At 55.7% G+C, this 14,989-nt stretch overlaps 7 protein-coding genes across 7 annotated transcripts; 2 read left to right on the plus strand and 5 right to left on the minus strand.

Moving 5' to 3' along the window:
- Window positions 1-171: 171 nt before the first annotated feature.
- On the minus strand, window positions 172-1,530 carry LTR77_003576 (uncharacterized protein; the record flags this gene model as incomplete). Its single annotated transcript, XM_064800832.1, has 1 exon — window positions 172-1,530. One exon carries the CDS (start codon window positions 1,528-1,530, stop codon window positions 172-174), a length of 1,359 nt encoding a protein of 452 aa, XP_064660783.1.
- Window positions 1,531-1,662: 132 nt separating this feature from the next.
- Window positions 1,663-5,859, minus strand: LTR77_003577 (uncharacterized protein; the record flags this gene model as incomplete). The annotated part of the gene is made up of 1 exon (XM_064800833.1): window positions 1,663-5,859. One exon carries the CDS (start codon window positions 5,857-5,859, stop codon window positions 1,663-1,665), a length of 4,197 nt encoding a protein of 1,398 aa, XP_064660784.1.
- A 929-nt stretch (window positions 5,860-6,788) lies between these two features.
- LTR77_003578 (uncharacterized protein) lies at window positions 6,789-8,489 on the plus strand (the record flags this gene model as incomplete). Its single annotated transcript, XM_064800834.1, has 2 exons — window positions 6,789-8,331; window positions 8,446-8,489. 2 exons carry the CDS (start codon window positions 6,789-6,791, stop codon window positions 8,487-8,489), a joined length of 1,587 nt encoding a protein of 528 aa, XP_064660785.1.
- A 198-nt stretch (window positions 8,490-8,687) lies between these two features.
- On the minus strand, window positions 8,688-9,515 carry LTR77_003579 (uncharacterized protein; the record flags this gene model as incomplete). Its single annotated transcript, XM_064800835.1, has 1 exon — window positions 8,688-9,515. The coding sequence occupies one exon, from the start codon at window positions 9,513-9,515 to the stop codon at window positions 8,688-8,690; it is 828 nt and encodes a 275-aa protein (XP_064660786.1).
- Window positions 9,516-10,046: 531 nt separating this feature from the next.
- Window positions 10,047-11,173, plus strand: LTR77_003580 (uncharacterized protein; the record flags this gene model as incomplete). Its single annotated transcript, XM_064800836.1, has 2 exons — window positions 10,047-10,220; window positions 10,274-11,173. The coding sequence occupies 2 exons, from the start codon at window positions 10,047-10,049 to the stop codon at window positions 11,171-11,173; spliced, it is 1,074 nt and encodes a 357-aa protein (XP_064660787.1).
- Window positions 11,174-11,269: 96 nt separating this feature from the next.
- TVP38 (Tlg2-vesicle protein) lies at window positions 11,270-12,717 on the minus strand (the record flags this gene model as incomplete). The annotated part of the gene is made up of 2 exons (XM_064800837.1): window positions 11,270-12,546; window positions 12,603-12,717. The coding sequence occupies 2 exons, from the start codon at window positions 12,715-12,717 to the stop codon at window positions 11,270-11,272; spliced, it is 1,392 nt and encodes a 463-aa protein (XP_064660788.1).
- Window positions 12,718-13,029: 312 nt separating this feature from the next.
- LTR77_003582 (uncharacterized protein) lies at window positions 13,030-14,947 on the minus strand (the record flags this gene model as incomplete). The annotated part of the gene is made up of 2 exons (XM_064800838.1): window positions 13,030-14,816; window positions 14,866-14,947. The coding sequence occupies 2 exons, from the start codon at window positions 14,945-14,947 to the stop codon at window positions 13,030-13,032; spliced, it is 1,869 nt and encodes a 622-aa protein (XP_064660789.1).
- Between the last annotated feature and the right edge of the window lie 42 nt (window positions 14,948-14,989).

A 14,989-nucleotide genomic window follows, 5' to 3' on the forward strand; every position in this document is an offset into this window, starting at 1 on the left:
CTTCTTACTTGAGTGAGTCTACGTGGATTAAGATATGACTGCGTTTCCGATCGTCTGCAATGAACTTGCATTCGCTTGCAAAAGCTGTCTCTCAATATCTCGCACCTGTTCCACTTACCGACATTTAAAGCCTCTCCAGGTCCCTCCCTTAACCATCCCCATCCCCTATCATCAAGGCCACATCCCCCTCGGAATCCTCTGCTCATGCCACCCATCCCGCCCCAAAATCCTGCTAACCCCATCATCAAACGCCACGCCCTCTTCACTATGCATCACCGCCCACGGATCCACCACTCTCCCCTCATCCTCCAGCACCTGGCCCCTCGTCATCGCGACGTTGTAGCTAAAACTACTCTTGACGATTCCGCTGAACACGCTACAACGCTGGAGTACTTCGTAGTCGACCAGTGCTTGCTGGTCCCAGGTCAGCTCTCTGAGCGCTGCGGCTTCGTTCGGAGGGAGCAGGTCGAATTTCGAGGTGATGTTGAGCGGTGGGCGGTGGGTGGCGGCTTTGGTGCGGAAGCGCTCGAGATCCGACGAGTTGCCGGTGGCGACGTAAATCGTTTTAAGCTTGTGGTGGAGGGCTTGCGCGATATAGGCGTCGGTTTGGGCGGAGAAGTTGGAGTAAGCGTCGTTGAGCCATCCCGCGCCTTGAGCGTCGGCTTCGGTGCGGAGGTGAGCGCCGTAGAAGGCCTGGCGTGGTATCGGTGCTGTAGGGTTGATGTTGTGGCGGAATGTGAGAGCGAGGTTCAGCACCACGATCCCAGCGAGACGGCGGATGGTAGGGTTGATCCGCAGCAGCTGACCAAAGTTGCGACGGAAGCCCATAGGCAAACTGCGGGTGTCGATGTCCCAAAGGGTGCGCTCAAGGTTGACCAGTGTGAGATTCTCGGCAGAGAATGAAGGGTTGTCGGCAAGCCATGCGGAGAGATGGGTAAGATACGCTTGCTTCGTATTGCCAACGTCGGAGTCGATGCGACGACTATGAGGCAGATAGTTGCCTGGCAGAGGTGCAACCATCTTGTGGTGCTTCTCAGGCTTGTAGATGGACATCTGTGGGCAAGAATGCGCCATATTGTACATGAACCATTCCTCATCGAAGAAGCTGTCGAACGGAGCACGAGCGGCCCACACGTTGCTGATGTCTTCTTGGCTTCGCGTTGCTCTTCCTGGTAGTATAATAGATGCACCAGCCTCTATTGCGAAGAAGAGGAAGTCCAGTGTGTTCCCGCGCACATTTCCAATCCCTCCGTTCGCATTCTCGAGATTGAAGACGAGGTTCGGTCGCCATTCTGTTCGATTGCAGTAGGTCGCGAGGGCGGACGGATTGAACGGTGAGACGACGTGGGTGCTGAGCCAATCTCGGACGAAGTCTGTCGATGAGAAGACGTTGTCTCTTGCCGGCTCGTGGCCGCCGTAGGGATGAGTCAAGCGGTACTGGTAGGAGACATAGTATAGCGGTACCAGCGTCAAGAAGACCAAAGCCGCCAGAAAGCTCGGTGGCTTGTCTTTCAGCTGCTGGATATGCATATTCGTCGAAGCATCGTTGCAGTCTCCACAGTCGATGGTGGAAGAGATGTGAGAAGAAAGTATCCGCGGGACTGGCTCCTTGCTTCACATAGTCGGTATGCCAAGAAAACTAGGTATGCAAGGTCACCTCCTTCACCCAGCAGGCTTGCGCAATCCAGCAGGTGGCCCAGTCGACGTCCTCGAAATCGCCACACTCCCGCTAGCAGTATCACCAAAAGTCGCAGCAACGCTCTGAGCATCTTCGGTCTCCACAGCAGCACTGCTGTGCCTCTTCATCTGAGGCACACGATCGCTTTGCGAGTGCTTTTCCATATTCGCCGTCGTCAACGCATTGGCAATAGACTCATCGCCATCGTGATGGTAATTCTCATCGCTCAGACCTCGTCCCAGTCGGGTCTTGGGATCTTCGCCAGATTCCATCAGGACGTCGTCTCGGAGCGTGATTGCTTTCTCTTCTGCCTGCTGTTGGCGGATTGCAATGTCGCCGGCACTCTCAGATGACCGCTCAAATGCCGCTCTGTGCGCAAATTCCAGCTTGTCGAGCTCCGAGGACAGCTGCTCCTGCGGACTCACCACAGATGACTCTGACGTGAACGACGTGGTATTGCGCGGTCCATCCGGCCGTTTGGACTTCTGCTCGGCTTTCGACGGATTGTTGGCCAGCTCTGCCCTCTTTCGACGACCTTCTATTGCCCACTTGGTCAACATTTTCTCCAAATTCATCTTCTTCACCGGCTTTGACAGGTAGTCGTCCATGCCAGCCATCTCGCACTTCTCCCTGTCGCCTTGTATCGCCGAAGCGGTCATGGCGACTATAGGCGTATGTGAGATGATAGGGTTGGTTACAAAGGGCTTCGCGTTGCGGATCGTGTATGTCGCGCGGTACCCATCGAGCACCGGCATCTGGACGTCCATCAGAATGACATCAGGTACCGGCTGCTCTTCTGACGGATGCTGCAGATATTCGAGAGCTTCTTTCCCGTTCCACACCGCTCGCACAGGAAAACCGAGCTTCTTGATCGTCTTGAGGGCAATCTGTTGATTGATCGCATTATCCTCAACAACCAACACATTGACCTTCTGCCTCTCCACCAGACTCATCTCCGGACTCGCCTCCTCAAAAGGAAACGTTGGCAGACTCTTGCTCCTGCCATCAGCATGTCCAGGCTGCGTCCCCACAATAGGCGTCGACGGCGCGGTGTTGTCCACAGACGAAGCCCTCGAAATCGATACCTCAGAAGCCAGCCGATCAGGAATCGCTCCGATGTCAACTACCGGAGAATGCTCCATCTGATGCGGCGCCTTCTGGAATGGGATCCAGAATGTCGCTTTCGTGCCTGCGCCCAGTCGGGACTCGAGCGAGATCTTACCGCGCATAAGCTCGACAAGGTTCTTGCTGATGGTCAAGCCCAAGCCTGTGCCGCCGAATCGACGAGCTGTTGAGCTGTCGGCTTGTGAGAAGGGCTTGAAGAGGCGCTGCTTGACTTCGTCTTCGATGCCGATCCCGGTATCTTCGACTGTGAACTCGACTTCCAGCAGTTCTTGCGTCTCGCGTGGGACTTTGACCCTCATCATCACGCTCCCTTCGGAGGTGAACTTGATCGAGTTGGTGAGAAGGTTAGTCATAACCTGCCGCAGACGTCCTGGATCTCCAACAACCTTCCATGACTTGAGCTCCTGAATGTCGTCGATGTAATTCAGGCCCTTGCGTTGTGCAGCGAAAGACAGCATCTTGTTGACGTCCCGGATGACGACAGAAAGATCGAACTGCACCTCTTCGATGTCCAGTCGCCCGGATTCAACCTTGCTGAAGTCGAGAATGTCGTTGATGACCGTCAACAAGCCATTGGCAGACCGCTGTATATTCTCCGCACAGTCCCGCTGCTCTTTTGTAAGTTCGCCGCCTTCATCGTCCAGCAGAAGCTCCGCCATCCCGATAACACCAGCGATAGGCGTCCGGATCTCATGAGACATGTTGGCCAAGAACTGCGACTTCATCTTGCTGGCTTCTTTAGCCGCCACACTCTGCGCCATCAGGCGTGAGTTCTCCCGGTTTCTCTTCTCCACCTCTTGCGCCGCTCTACGCAATTCAGTGATTTCCATCGAAACGCCGACAACTCCATCGATGAACTCATCGCCTTCGAGACCACCTGCTCGGTCTTGTCGATAAGAAGGGAATAGCCGAGTCCGGTACCACCGATTATTCGCCGTGACCTCTACTTCGACGGTCTTATCCTCTACGGAACCTGCCAGGATCTCATTGATGGGCTCAATGTAGAGCAACACTTCTGCTTGTCTCCCCTGCTTGACGAAGATCTCCTCAATGTCCATGCCAATCTGCTGCTTCCTCGTCTTGTCGTACATCTCAAGGTCCTTCTTAGGAGACCACATTGGTTTGCCTTCGAGAAGGGCGAGCTTCTTGTCGGTATCGACCGCCCAGAGAGTGATGCGCGCGTGTTCAATGACCCGCTCGAGCTGGGCTCGGGTCTGCTTGGCTTGCTCTCTGGTCTGTACCAGGTCTTCGATATCAGTGCAAGTGCCGAACCATTTCACGATGTTGCCGTCAGCATCTCTCATTGGCACAGCACGGCCAAGCATCCATCTCCACTCGCCGTTCGCGTTCTTGCAGCGGTACTCTGTGAGATACTCGTCGCCCGTAGCAAGGCTGTGGTTCCATCGAGGTTCAGCAATAGCGAGGTCGTCGGGATGAAAGGCGTTGACCCATCCTTCGCCCTCACTCTGCTCCTTCGTGAGACCAGTATAGCTGTACCACCGATCCGAATAGTAGTCATGATCACCTTCTGGAGTCGTACGCCATATCATCTGCGGAACCATATTGCAGATCGCCTCGAACTGATTCGCATTTTCCTTCTGCTGCTTGTCGATCGTCATCGCAAAGTCTGTCACATCCTGGAAAAGCACCAGACCTCCAACAAAGTCGCCCTTGCCATCCAGCAGCAGTTCCCCAGAAGTGTCGTAGAGCAACCGGGCGCCATCCTTAGCGCTATACATCCCAATGCGGTACGAATCAAAGGGTTCCTGCTCCCTCATAAGGCGCATGATCGGGAAATCGCTCAACGGTATCTCTGCGGTGAAGTCTTCGTCGTACAGCACGAACTTCGACAGGAAATCTGCCGCCTGCTCGGTCGAATCGTAGGCACCATCTTCAATCCAGGGATAGATCATCTTGATGGCAGCCTTGTTCGGTACGCCGAAAGATTCATCCTTCCACATGGCATAGGCAGGAATGCTCATGCTGTTGAGAATGGCATCTTTGAGACGGTTGGTCTTCGAGAACATGGTAGGAGCGGAGACGGACGAGAATCTGGCCGGTGGGCCTCTTGGTGGGAACTCCAACGGACTCGTGACTTGCGGGCTGATTACTGAGGATGGCGCAGATGTACGTGTCGATTTCTGCTGCCTGGAGGAGTTGTCGCTAGAATTAGAGCTCAACCCTGAGTTAAGACTGTGCGCGTGAGTCGTTGCGCGAGAAACGGTTCTGCTTGTGGTCTTTGAAGCTTCCGAGCTGGGCCGACTGTGTCCCGAGGATGTGAACGTCAGGGTGAAGTACTGTTCGTCTTCGGTGGCCCAAACAGACACCAGGATCTGTGACTGGACATGGTTACCATGCTCATGTCGCGATACCATCGGCAGCCCAGTCTCGCAATCTCTGAGAGTAGAGAAGATTACCTCACACACGGCATCGTGCACTTCCGTTTTGTTCCTGCTTCTGTAGCTCAGTCTTGATGCCTGGGATGTTGAACGTCGGTGTGGCTTGTCTGTTGGTGTTGAAGGCGTATCCAAATCTCTGCTGTGGTGAGTGTTCAACTGAGTTGTGGGAGCTTGAGCCCGAGACGCATCGTCAACCAGAGTCTCCAGAAACTCAGACCAAGCCACGAAGACGGGATTGCCACCTTGAAGCAAGTCAATGCCGAGCTCAGACATTGACACGCCGTATAGGATATCCGTCGTGCTCCTCTCTTCTTCGTCGTCTTCTTCTCCAGCCTGGGCGGCTCCTTCGCGAGCTTTGTCCGCATCAAGGCCTAACAACCTCCCCATGGCCTCGTTCGCGAGTACGATAGTCTTGGAGCTAGACAGAACCATGACCGGCATCGGCAGATACTGCATTGCTGCAAAGGCCAGGCTGGACCTCGTGTGGGCCGGAGGTATCTGGATAGACAAAGACGCCCTTCGCCGGCTATCATGTCCTCCATGTTCGCTGCCGTCGTTCGAGAAGTAGTCCTCGCGGCTCTCCAGACTTTCAGAACCCGGCTGTTCATCTTGCGAAGTGTTCCCACGCTCGTCGAACGAGACTCGCGAGCGAGACATGGTCGCCCAACGTCCTCTTAGCTCCGCACCCTCCCTCCGCTCCGGTCTACCTCGGTCGCACCGCTCAGCAGCAGTATCCCGCGCATCCACGCCGAACGACCCGGAGACTTTGCAAGTAGTGTCTTTCGGCTATGCTCACTTTCCCATCGGTCTGCAATATTCAACTCTGTTATACGACGGCGGGTCCGGTTCACCTCGGTGCTTGGTCGGCAACAGGCGGGATAGGTACTGCGAGAGGCACATGTACGAGCGGTCTCATACTGATCAACGACGGAGGGACGGAGGGGAAGGAGACGGCGGTGGGCAGACGTTGTTGAAAGTCAAATCCGAAGCGTTGATAGAGTTCGATACTAAAGCGGCAGCAACTCCGGCATGAAAGAGCATGACAGTCGCACCTGTAACAAAGGACTCACCTAGTAGAGGCACGCATCGAGCGACGTGCGTCTTGCCTGAGATCTGTCTATATCGCCCGCAGAATTGGTGGTCATGGTGGAAAGTCGGTCGACGGCGATATAGTTGCTCGAAAGGTGGTAGGGTGCGGACGCTAGCACTGAAGCGGTAGGAAACGCAGACCAGAGCGACTCCTTGCTTCACTGTCAGCGGTCAATTATTCACCACCACTTCAGATGCCTTGTGCAATAGTCCGCGAGAGAGAGGCTGAGTAAGGGGTTCCATGGCGTTCTAGCGACCAGACGGCCACGTCTTACGTTCTTTGCCTTCTACCTCACGCCACAATAGCGAGCCTAAGCCAAAACCTATTCCGCGGCCACTCGCGATACCATTCGTAATACCAGTCCAGACACCAGATTCGATACCAGGCGAGTACTCTTGACGCACTGAGACAGCGATATCATGAGGAGTGACTCGCTTCCGACGTTCTGAGCATCTGAGGTGTCCTCACTATCACGGCCCCTGATAGATCCAGCAAAATGGCCGTACCACGATACAACGACAAGAACCGGCCGGCCGCTAAGGGCGGCCCGCAAGGTGTCCAAAGGTCGTACGCATCTTCGCTGAAAGAACAGGAGCCACTGTTCAACAGCTACGAACATCTGCAAGGACTGCCGCGTGGCGATGCGGCCCTCACTATGCTCCGCAAAGTCGCTTCACTGGTCAAGCCGATCATGAGAAAGCGAGGGTGGAAGGTTCAGATTCTGGCGGAATTCCTACCTCCGGAGGCAAACTTGCTTGGCCTCAACGTCAACAGGGGTTTCAAGATATGCATCCGGCTTCGGTATCACAACAACCCGGACCTCTTCCTCCCGCTGGAGCAGGTAGTGGATACCATGCTCCACGAGCTGTCGCACAATGCCTATGGGCCACACGACACGAACTTCCACCGGCTGTGGGACGAACTCCGAGACGAGTGGGAGACTCTAACTCGCAAGGGCTACACCGGCGAAGGCTTCCTCTCCGACGGCAAGCGGCTTGGTGACAGCAGGCACGTGCCTCCGCCGCACGAGATGCGCAGGCTTGCACGAGCGAGTGCGGAGAAACGGCAAACGAAGAACAGCCTTAGTAAAGGTTCTGGCCAGAAGCTCGGTGGTACGCCCCTGCACCTCCAAGGCCGCGACGTCAGGCAGATTATCGCAGATCAGGTCACTCGCAGGAACACCATTAACAAGGGTTGTGGCTCTGGGAGGGAGGATGCTGTGAAGATCTCTGACCAGTCTGCGAACAACTCGTTCAAGACCAAGGCTGAGGAGGACGATGCTAACAACCGGGCAATTATGGGAGCGCTCTATGACCTCATCCAGGAGGAAGAGGACCAGAAGCTGCAAGGCACGTTCGCCGAACCACCCTCCGACGGTGGGCTGGCATGGCATCCCGAGAATGGCCTATACGACCCCAAGACAGAGCAGCCGCCAGCTTCCCGTGGAAAGCAGCAAGAACAAGAACCTCCCAGCGAAGAAGAGCAGCTGAAGTGGGCTCTACAGCAGAGTGCCCAGTCTCCTTCCTTCACTCACACCACCATGAAGTGGCCTCCGCCCAACCCTTTCGGTCCTGATCGAAGCAACACCATCCCCGGAAGCCGCTCGGATGCTAAGCCAAGCCCTGTGTCTACTTCCAATCCCACTGGGTCGCAATTCAGCCCTGTCTCGCCCATGTCGCCGGAGGCCGAGAGGCAGCATCCGCAGAAGAGAAAAGCAGTCGATCAAAGCTCACTCTCGGACGTTGTGATGACTGGACCGACACGAAGCCGCACCACCCCAACAACCGCCACCGGGTCTTCGCACCCACCGCCCTCCGAATCAGACTTGTCGCCCATCGTCGACGTCGACATCTCTGACCCCTTCGACCCGACAGCCGTCCCACCAGACCAGTGGACCTGCGACATCTGCACCTGCATCAACCCGCTGCAGTACCTCGCCTGCGACGCCTGTGGTACCGAGCGGCCAGAGAGGATTGGCATCGGCAATAGAGGGCCACGACCGAAGCCTCGCCCGACTTACTCCGCTCCCCAGGTGCCTGGTCAGCATGAGTCGTTGGGGTGGAGTTGCAGAGGCTGTAGGACGTTCATGGAGCATAAGTGGTGGACGTGCACGAACTGTGGGAAGATGAAGGATAGTTCTTGATGCCTGATAGGCATTAAAGGCGGCATTGCTGTGGGAGGAGAAGCGAAACATTAAGGTTACGAACGAGGTGGTTAAATATAATGCTGATGGATTGACGAAGAAACGTCGAGAGCGCTGGTGGATACCAATGCATATTTAGCGAGCATCATAACACTACACGACAGTCCTACAGACCCACCCCTCACCCACGGCAAAAGTCCGAACGGTAACGAACCCGCGGTAAGACCAGACCTCCTCTTCTCTTCTCACATCTCACTTCTTCCTCCCCACCGCCCTCAACCTACAATACCCCATCCACTTACTCCCATCCTCATGCCTCGTCACCACCGGCTCGATGACCTCACAAATCTCCCTCGCCACCGCATCCCGCTTCCCCTCCGGCGCCGCATCAATGAACTGCGCACACATCAACCGCACCCACCCTTCCAACCCCCCGCTCTTACCCGCCGTCTCGGCCGTCAGTTTCGTGGACCGGTACTCGTGCTCGCACACCTCGACGTCAAATCCAGCGTTCGACAGCAAGTCTGAGATGTGAGTGGTGCTCGGGAAGAACCACGGACTCGCTTCCCGTGCTTCTGCAAGCGGTACACCGGCATGGAGCAACGCTGCTGTGGCCGCTGCCTGCACCTCAGCGACGTTGCCGTTGCCGCCCATTTCGAAGACGAATTTGCCGTCTTGCTTCAACGACTTGTTGACGTTGGCGAAGAAGTTCTGTCGAGTCTCCGGGTTCCGCAGAATCCAGTGCATCGCCGCGTTACTAAATACTTTGTCCCACGACCCGTCGACGGCTTCGGGGCACCGGTCCAGTTGGGTGCAGTCGTGGTGTTTAAAGGTGCAGTTTGGGGTTGCGTACGTCTGTTGCGCGCTTTGGATGAAAGAGGCTGAGGCGTCTAGTCCTAATACCTCGCCTTGAGAAGCGGATTGGGCTATTTGCGCTGTGAGGACGCCATCGCCGCAGCCTAGGTCGAGGATCCGGTCGGCTGGTTGCGTGTTGAGGTATGAGATGACTTTGGAGGTTAACTGGGGGACGAAGGATGCTGCGGAGGAGTATTTGTCGGAGGACCAGTGGTCCTTTGCCATTTTTGAGTGTTCTGGGAGGAGTTGTCTTTCGAAGCCATTGTGGTTGTTCGAGCGTTATATGTTCTGCAGGTGAGGTTGGAGGGGAGGTCCGAGGTCGGCGAGGAGGAACGTCGTTGCTTGCCAGTCATTCTACGACTCCGTCTTTATCAGTTGCCGTCGGGCAAGACTGGCCTGGAGCATGAGGTAGCTTGTTGGAAGATAGGGTCAATCGCTTCAACGTTGGCGGCAGGTATTGTATCGACAAGCTATCCAGAGTCTGTCAGCGGTTGTGTCAATCCGCTCATGCACACGAAGGTAAGAGTGCAAGCTTCCAAGGTTACCTTAATCGAAGCACCACGGAGAGTTTTTCTACTCTTTTCCTCCATTCAGTCACTGGTCCTGAAAGCATCATCTGTTCCTGCAATCTACCCTCAACTCGCTGTCGATATCAAGAGGCAAAAGGATATCCTTTTCCGACAAGTACCATTTCTTTACTATCAGAGTTTCTCGCAAGACACACAACAACTCGGCGTACAAGTCCTTCTGTCGAGGATGTCTGCTACGGAAGAGAACGTATCCTATTCGCAATGGACACTCCCCGAGGCCAACGGCATCGACTCATTGAAACTGGTCCAAAGCGCTCCCATCGGACCACTTGGTGACAACGAAGTCGCTGTCGAGCTTCACGCAGCTTCCCTCAACTACCGCGAGCTCGTGATCGCAAAAGTAAGCCCATCGTCCACCTCATCAAACATCCACTCCTGACCTAAGCCTCCCAGAACGCCTTCCCACCCCCCTGGTCTAGCACCATGCGCCCCAACCTCATCCCCGGCTCCGACGGCTCCGGCGTCGTCAAAGCAGTCGGGTCGAATGTATCCAGCTTCAACCCAGGCGACAGAGTCGTAACGCACATGACGCCGCATCTGGGTCCTAATAGCTACCCGACCTTCGGCGACATCTGCGCTGGTCTTGGACATGGTGCTGATGGTACTTTGAGGCAGTATGGGCATTTTGAGCAGGCGGCGCTTGTTCGTGCGCCGGAGTCGCTGAGCTTTGAGGAGGCTGCGACGCTTACGTGCAGTGGGCTCACGGCTTGGAATGCGCTGTTCGGACTGGAAGGGCGGAAGGTCAATTCGGGTGATTGGGCACTTGTGCAGGGGACTGGCGGTGTCAGTGTAGCGGCGCTGCAGTTCGCGGTCACAGCTGGGGCCAATGTGGTGGCCACGACCTCCAGTGAGGCGAAGGCAGCTCGCCTGAAGGCATTGGGTGCGAAGCATGTGGTGAACTACAAGACCACGCCAGAATGGGGTCCAGCGGCTCGTGAGCTGACACCTCAGGGTCGGGGGTTTGATGTCGTAGTGGATATCGGCGGCGACACCACCCTGGGCGAGTCGCTCAAAGCTGTTCGTACCGAAGGGCTCGTGGTCGCGGCTGGGATGATCGGTGGCTCAGCAGAATCACCTGTGCCGATGATGGCCGCATTGACCACCGTCTGTATCGTACGAGGCATCCTGCTGGGGACGAAAGCACAGTTCGAGGAGATGGTGCAGTTCATTGATAAGAACGACGTACGACCGGTTGTCGACGACAAGGTGTTCGGCCTCGACGAAGCAAAAGAAGCGATGAGGATGCTGGAAAGGCAGGAACATTTTTCCAAGATCGTGATCAAGTTGCGGTAGCTGCATCGCCTCCGCTGGGCGTGTCCAACATCGCGTCATCTAGGTCTAGCGTTTAGTGATAGTTCGAAACATCCGATGCAATCATCAAGCCTCGTGCTATCGTTCAGACTTCTTCGTCGGCGTCTCCTCAGACTCATAGCCATCGCCAACATCAAAGACATCCCGCTCCTGCGCGTCCTCGTCGTCGGTGAACTCGTCCCTATACCCGCCCCCGCCTTCGAGGTCGTCTTCATAAGTGTGATGTAACGAAATATCATCGTCGCCTCGTCTCAGCGCATTTCTCGCGTCCTGCTCGTCAGAGTCATCAATGTAGTCAGGCCCAGCATTGGAAGTCCGCGGGCCAGCGCGGGCTGCTGTCGCTTCCTCCGCCTCTAGCTGCTTCGCTCGAGCTTTTGTTCGTACGTATACGAAGTAGCCTGTCGCGATGCCAGCAACCATTCCAATGATGATACTGAGGTACGACACGATCCTGGTCTTCGTGTCCATCTTGTCACCGTTCTCTGCCAAGTCGCCCAAGCGGCTGCCAACAAAGATATGCAACAGCAGCTTCGGCGAAGCAATCGCAGTCGCCAGACCAAAGTCCTGCCATTTCACAGTCGGAATCGTGCTGATGGCCCCATTGCTCAAGCTGTACGGCAGCGGACACAGCCGGATCATCGTCAAAAGCTTCAGCCCATCGTGCTTAATCACCAGCGACAGCGCAGCAAACTGCGTATTCTTCTCTGTCAAGCGACCAACAAACTCCTTCAGCACCGTCCTCGAGATAATGAAGCTACATATCGACCCAGCCACGTTCGCAGTAGCCACGATGAACCAGCCCTGCATGCCAAAGACGAACCCAGCGATCGTCACACACGTAGAGTAGCCGATCATGGGCGGGAATGCGGTGAAGAAGGTCATGAACCATAATATCAGCCAGCCTCCCGACAAGTTCCGCCAGCTCTTCGCCGCGGGCGATAGCCAGGCGAAGATGCGCTCGTTGTATACGAGGAAGAGGATGGCGAAGATGATCAGACCAATGTTGAAGACGACCAGGCCTGCTCTTTGGATGGGCGACAGGTGGTACCATGTCTTGACTGCTCTCCGTTGCCATTTCTCGGCCTCTTGCATCCATTTGTCCCTCCTTGTTTGCGGTCTTCTGTCAACCGAGTCGGAGAATGACCGTCGCGCCCATGTTGGTGATGTCTGGCGATGTTGCTGATTTGACGTTGAGCGAGTGAGGGCAGGGTCGTCTTCGGAGTCGTCTATAGGCAGCGCCAGAGACCTGGCCGCTGAGGTGAAGTTGAAGTCGGTGCCGGCCATGTCGGCGGCGTAGGCGGGTCGCGCGTAGTCGATGAGTAGTGGTATGAGCCGTAAACCGAATGCTACCGCATCTGGAATGTCCGTGGATTCATGTTGGTGGTGAGAAGACGATGTCGGTGCTGCTTACACTTGCAACTGCCTGGCAGCATCCTACGACGCACGGAAGCTCGGGTGAAGTCCGAGGAGCAGCCTGGCTCAGCCAAGGCGAAACACGTCAACAACATTCGTCCCGATGCATTCATTACTGCAACTGAATTGAGTAAGACATCGTTAAGGCGATAAGTGATGTAGAGGGACTCAGGACACATTTGTTTAGACATCTCATCAACTGTTCACAATTTACAGCCTCTCGAAAGCGGCAACCCTTCCTTTTTCCAGGAAATCCTCCCATCATACTCATGAGCCATTTCCCTCATGAGCAGGCATCGCTGCCATCCATATATACATCCCATTCCTATCGCCACGCTTCATCCCAAGAATTGGCAATAAGGTAAGTAGGCATTAACGTAGTGAGAGTCTCAAGCGCCCAGCGTCTTCCTCTTCCCCCTTCCGTGCTATCGCGGCCCATGATACCCCGTCAGATCCTCCTGCGACTCCCCAGCCTCCGAAGGCGGGTTCAGCGCTAGCCCGCCCCTCGAGTACGTATCCCGCGGATCGAAGCTGACGGAGCGTGTACTCGATTGCCGCGAAGGGGCTTGCGGGACCGAGAAGGAGGATGTGGGTGGGTTGTACCTCCGCTCGCTGTTTTGTGACCGGCTCGAAGGCGGTCGTTGTGATGCACCGTTCGGCGTACCGAAACGCTGATGAGCGGCGAAGTAGTCCGAGTTTTGTCGGTGCATTGATATACTGTCGTAGCGCACGACGGGTGTTGGTGGGCTGCCGGGTCCTTCGAAGTTTGGCGTTTGGTGGCTGTTGAGCTCGTGGGGTAGCCTGCCGTTGACCACTGATGAGGATGTGCTGTTGCGGATGTCTGTGCCAGTGCTTGGGCTCATCCGACTGATTTGCAGTGGCGAGCGGTAGGCCTCGCTTGGTGACGAGACCATGGTCTCTGAGGGAGAGAAGGCTCCTTTGCTGTCGATTTCCACGGCAACGTTTTGACCGGGCTTCTGCATGAGCTCGAAGGTCGTGCTTTCGTGGCCTCGATGATAATTGACCAGCTCTTGCTTCGAACTTGTCCGAGGACGGTCTCTTCGCGCATCGAGTGACACGAACTCTGACCGCGAAGTGAACTTCTCCTGGAAGAACTGCTTCCAAGCAGGGAAGAGCGAAGGCCGAGCCAGGAACAGGAAACACTGGAATCCAGCCATTGACAGAAGCAAGAGCACTGCGATCACGGTGGGCTGATTCACCAACCAGTCGCCGACGTAACTCAGGCACGCATTCTTGTCGTCAGGATGTAAAGCCAGGCAGAGCAGCCACGGCTCTACTTTCTGATAGTCCTTGTTGACTGCGCTCTGCAGGCTATCCAACCATACGAAGACAATGGCGAAGAAGACGACGTCGACCAGAATGATGGTGACGATGCAGATGCCGCGCCATTGCAACCACAGCACCTTCTGCAGCCGCCTCCACACGACTTTTGCTGTCTGCGTGCGCACGCTGCCTTGGTACGACGGCAAGCCCGAGCTGGAAGCATTGGTCGAGCTGTCGGTGTCGTCCGTGAGGAGGTTCTTCAAGTACACTCGAATGCAGTATGCGAAAGTCATGATCTGCAGTATCCCTGCTGCACCCGCGAATGCCATGAGGGGCCCCCAGAAGTCCTGCATCGAGTTGGCGTGGTTGACATCGCATTCTCGTCCGAAGCGGAAGCTGACGCCTGTCAAGGTCATGGTCGCGCAAAAGAGGACAGCTGGAATGCCCCAGCCGAGTGCCTGTGATGCGTAGAAGAACTTCTTGCCTGGTACGATGTCCCAGCATATCTGCAGGTTCATCGACAGTGCCCGGATGAAGATCCACATGTCAGCGCACAGTCCTCCAGCGATGATGAACGCTCCACTCCAGGCGCATTTCGAGGATGAGTACATGTCGTTTGGCGTGATCTCATTGTAGCATTGTTCAGGCTGTGTCGAGAGCGGGATGGTGAAGCCGATCGCGAGCATCATCACCGAAACCACAAGGCATATGCTCAGGTAATGACTTCGAGTCTTCTGAGCGGGTAGCACAAGGTATGACAGTAGCATGAACGAGAGCAGCATCAGTCCCACCACGTTGAGCCATTCTGCCACCGTCATGTATGTGTTGAAGCTGTCCGAGTATGTCCATTGTGTTGCCGGACAAGGTAGACAGCACGTAGGACTGCCGGGAAGGCTCTGAATTGGTGCGCAAAAGCGGCCATCGATGACTGCCAAATGTCAGCACCGGTCAGCGAAAGGCATCATGTTGTTACGTACGTCCGCCGTCCAGCGGAAACTTCGCAGCGTCCAAGAAAGGTGCGATGCAGTCGCCTTGCAGATGTAATGATTGATTCGCCATTGTGATAGTCGTTGTACTTCAGCTCTGCGCTCTGATCTCAGC

Source organism: Saxophila tyrrhenica, assembly GCF_035928015.1.
Source record: "Saxophila tyrrhenica strain CCFEE 5935 chromosome Unknown scaffold_5, whole genome shotgun sequence".
Taxonomy (NCBI): domain Eukaryota; kingdom Fungi; phylum Ascomycota; class Dothideomycetes; order Mycosphaerellales; family Extremaceae; genus Saxophila; species Saxophila tyrrhenica.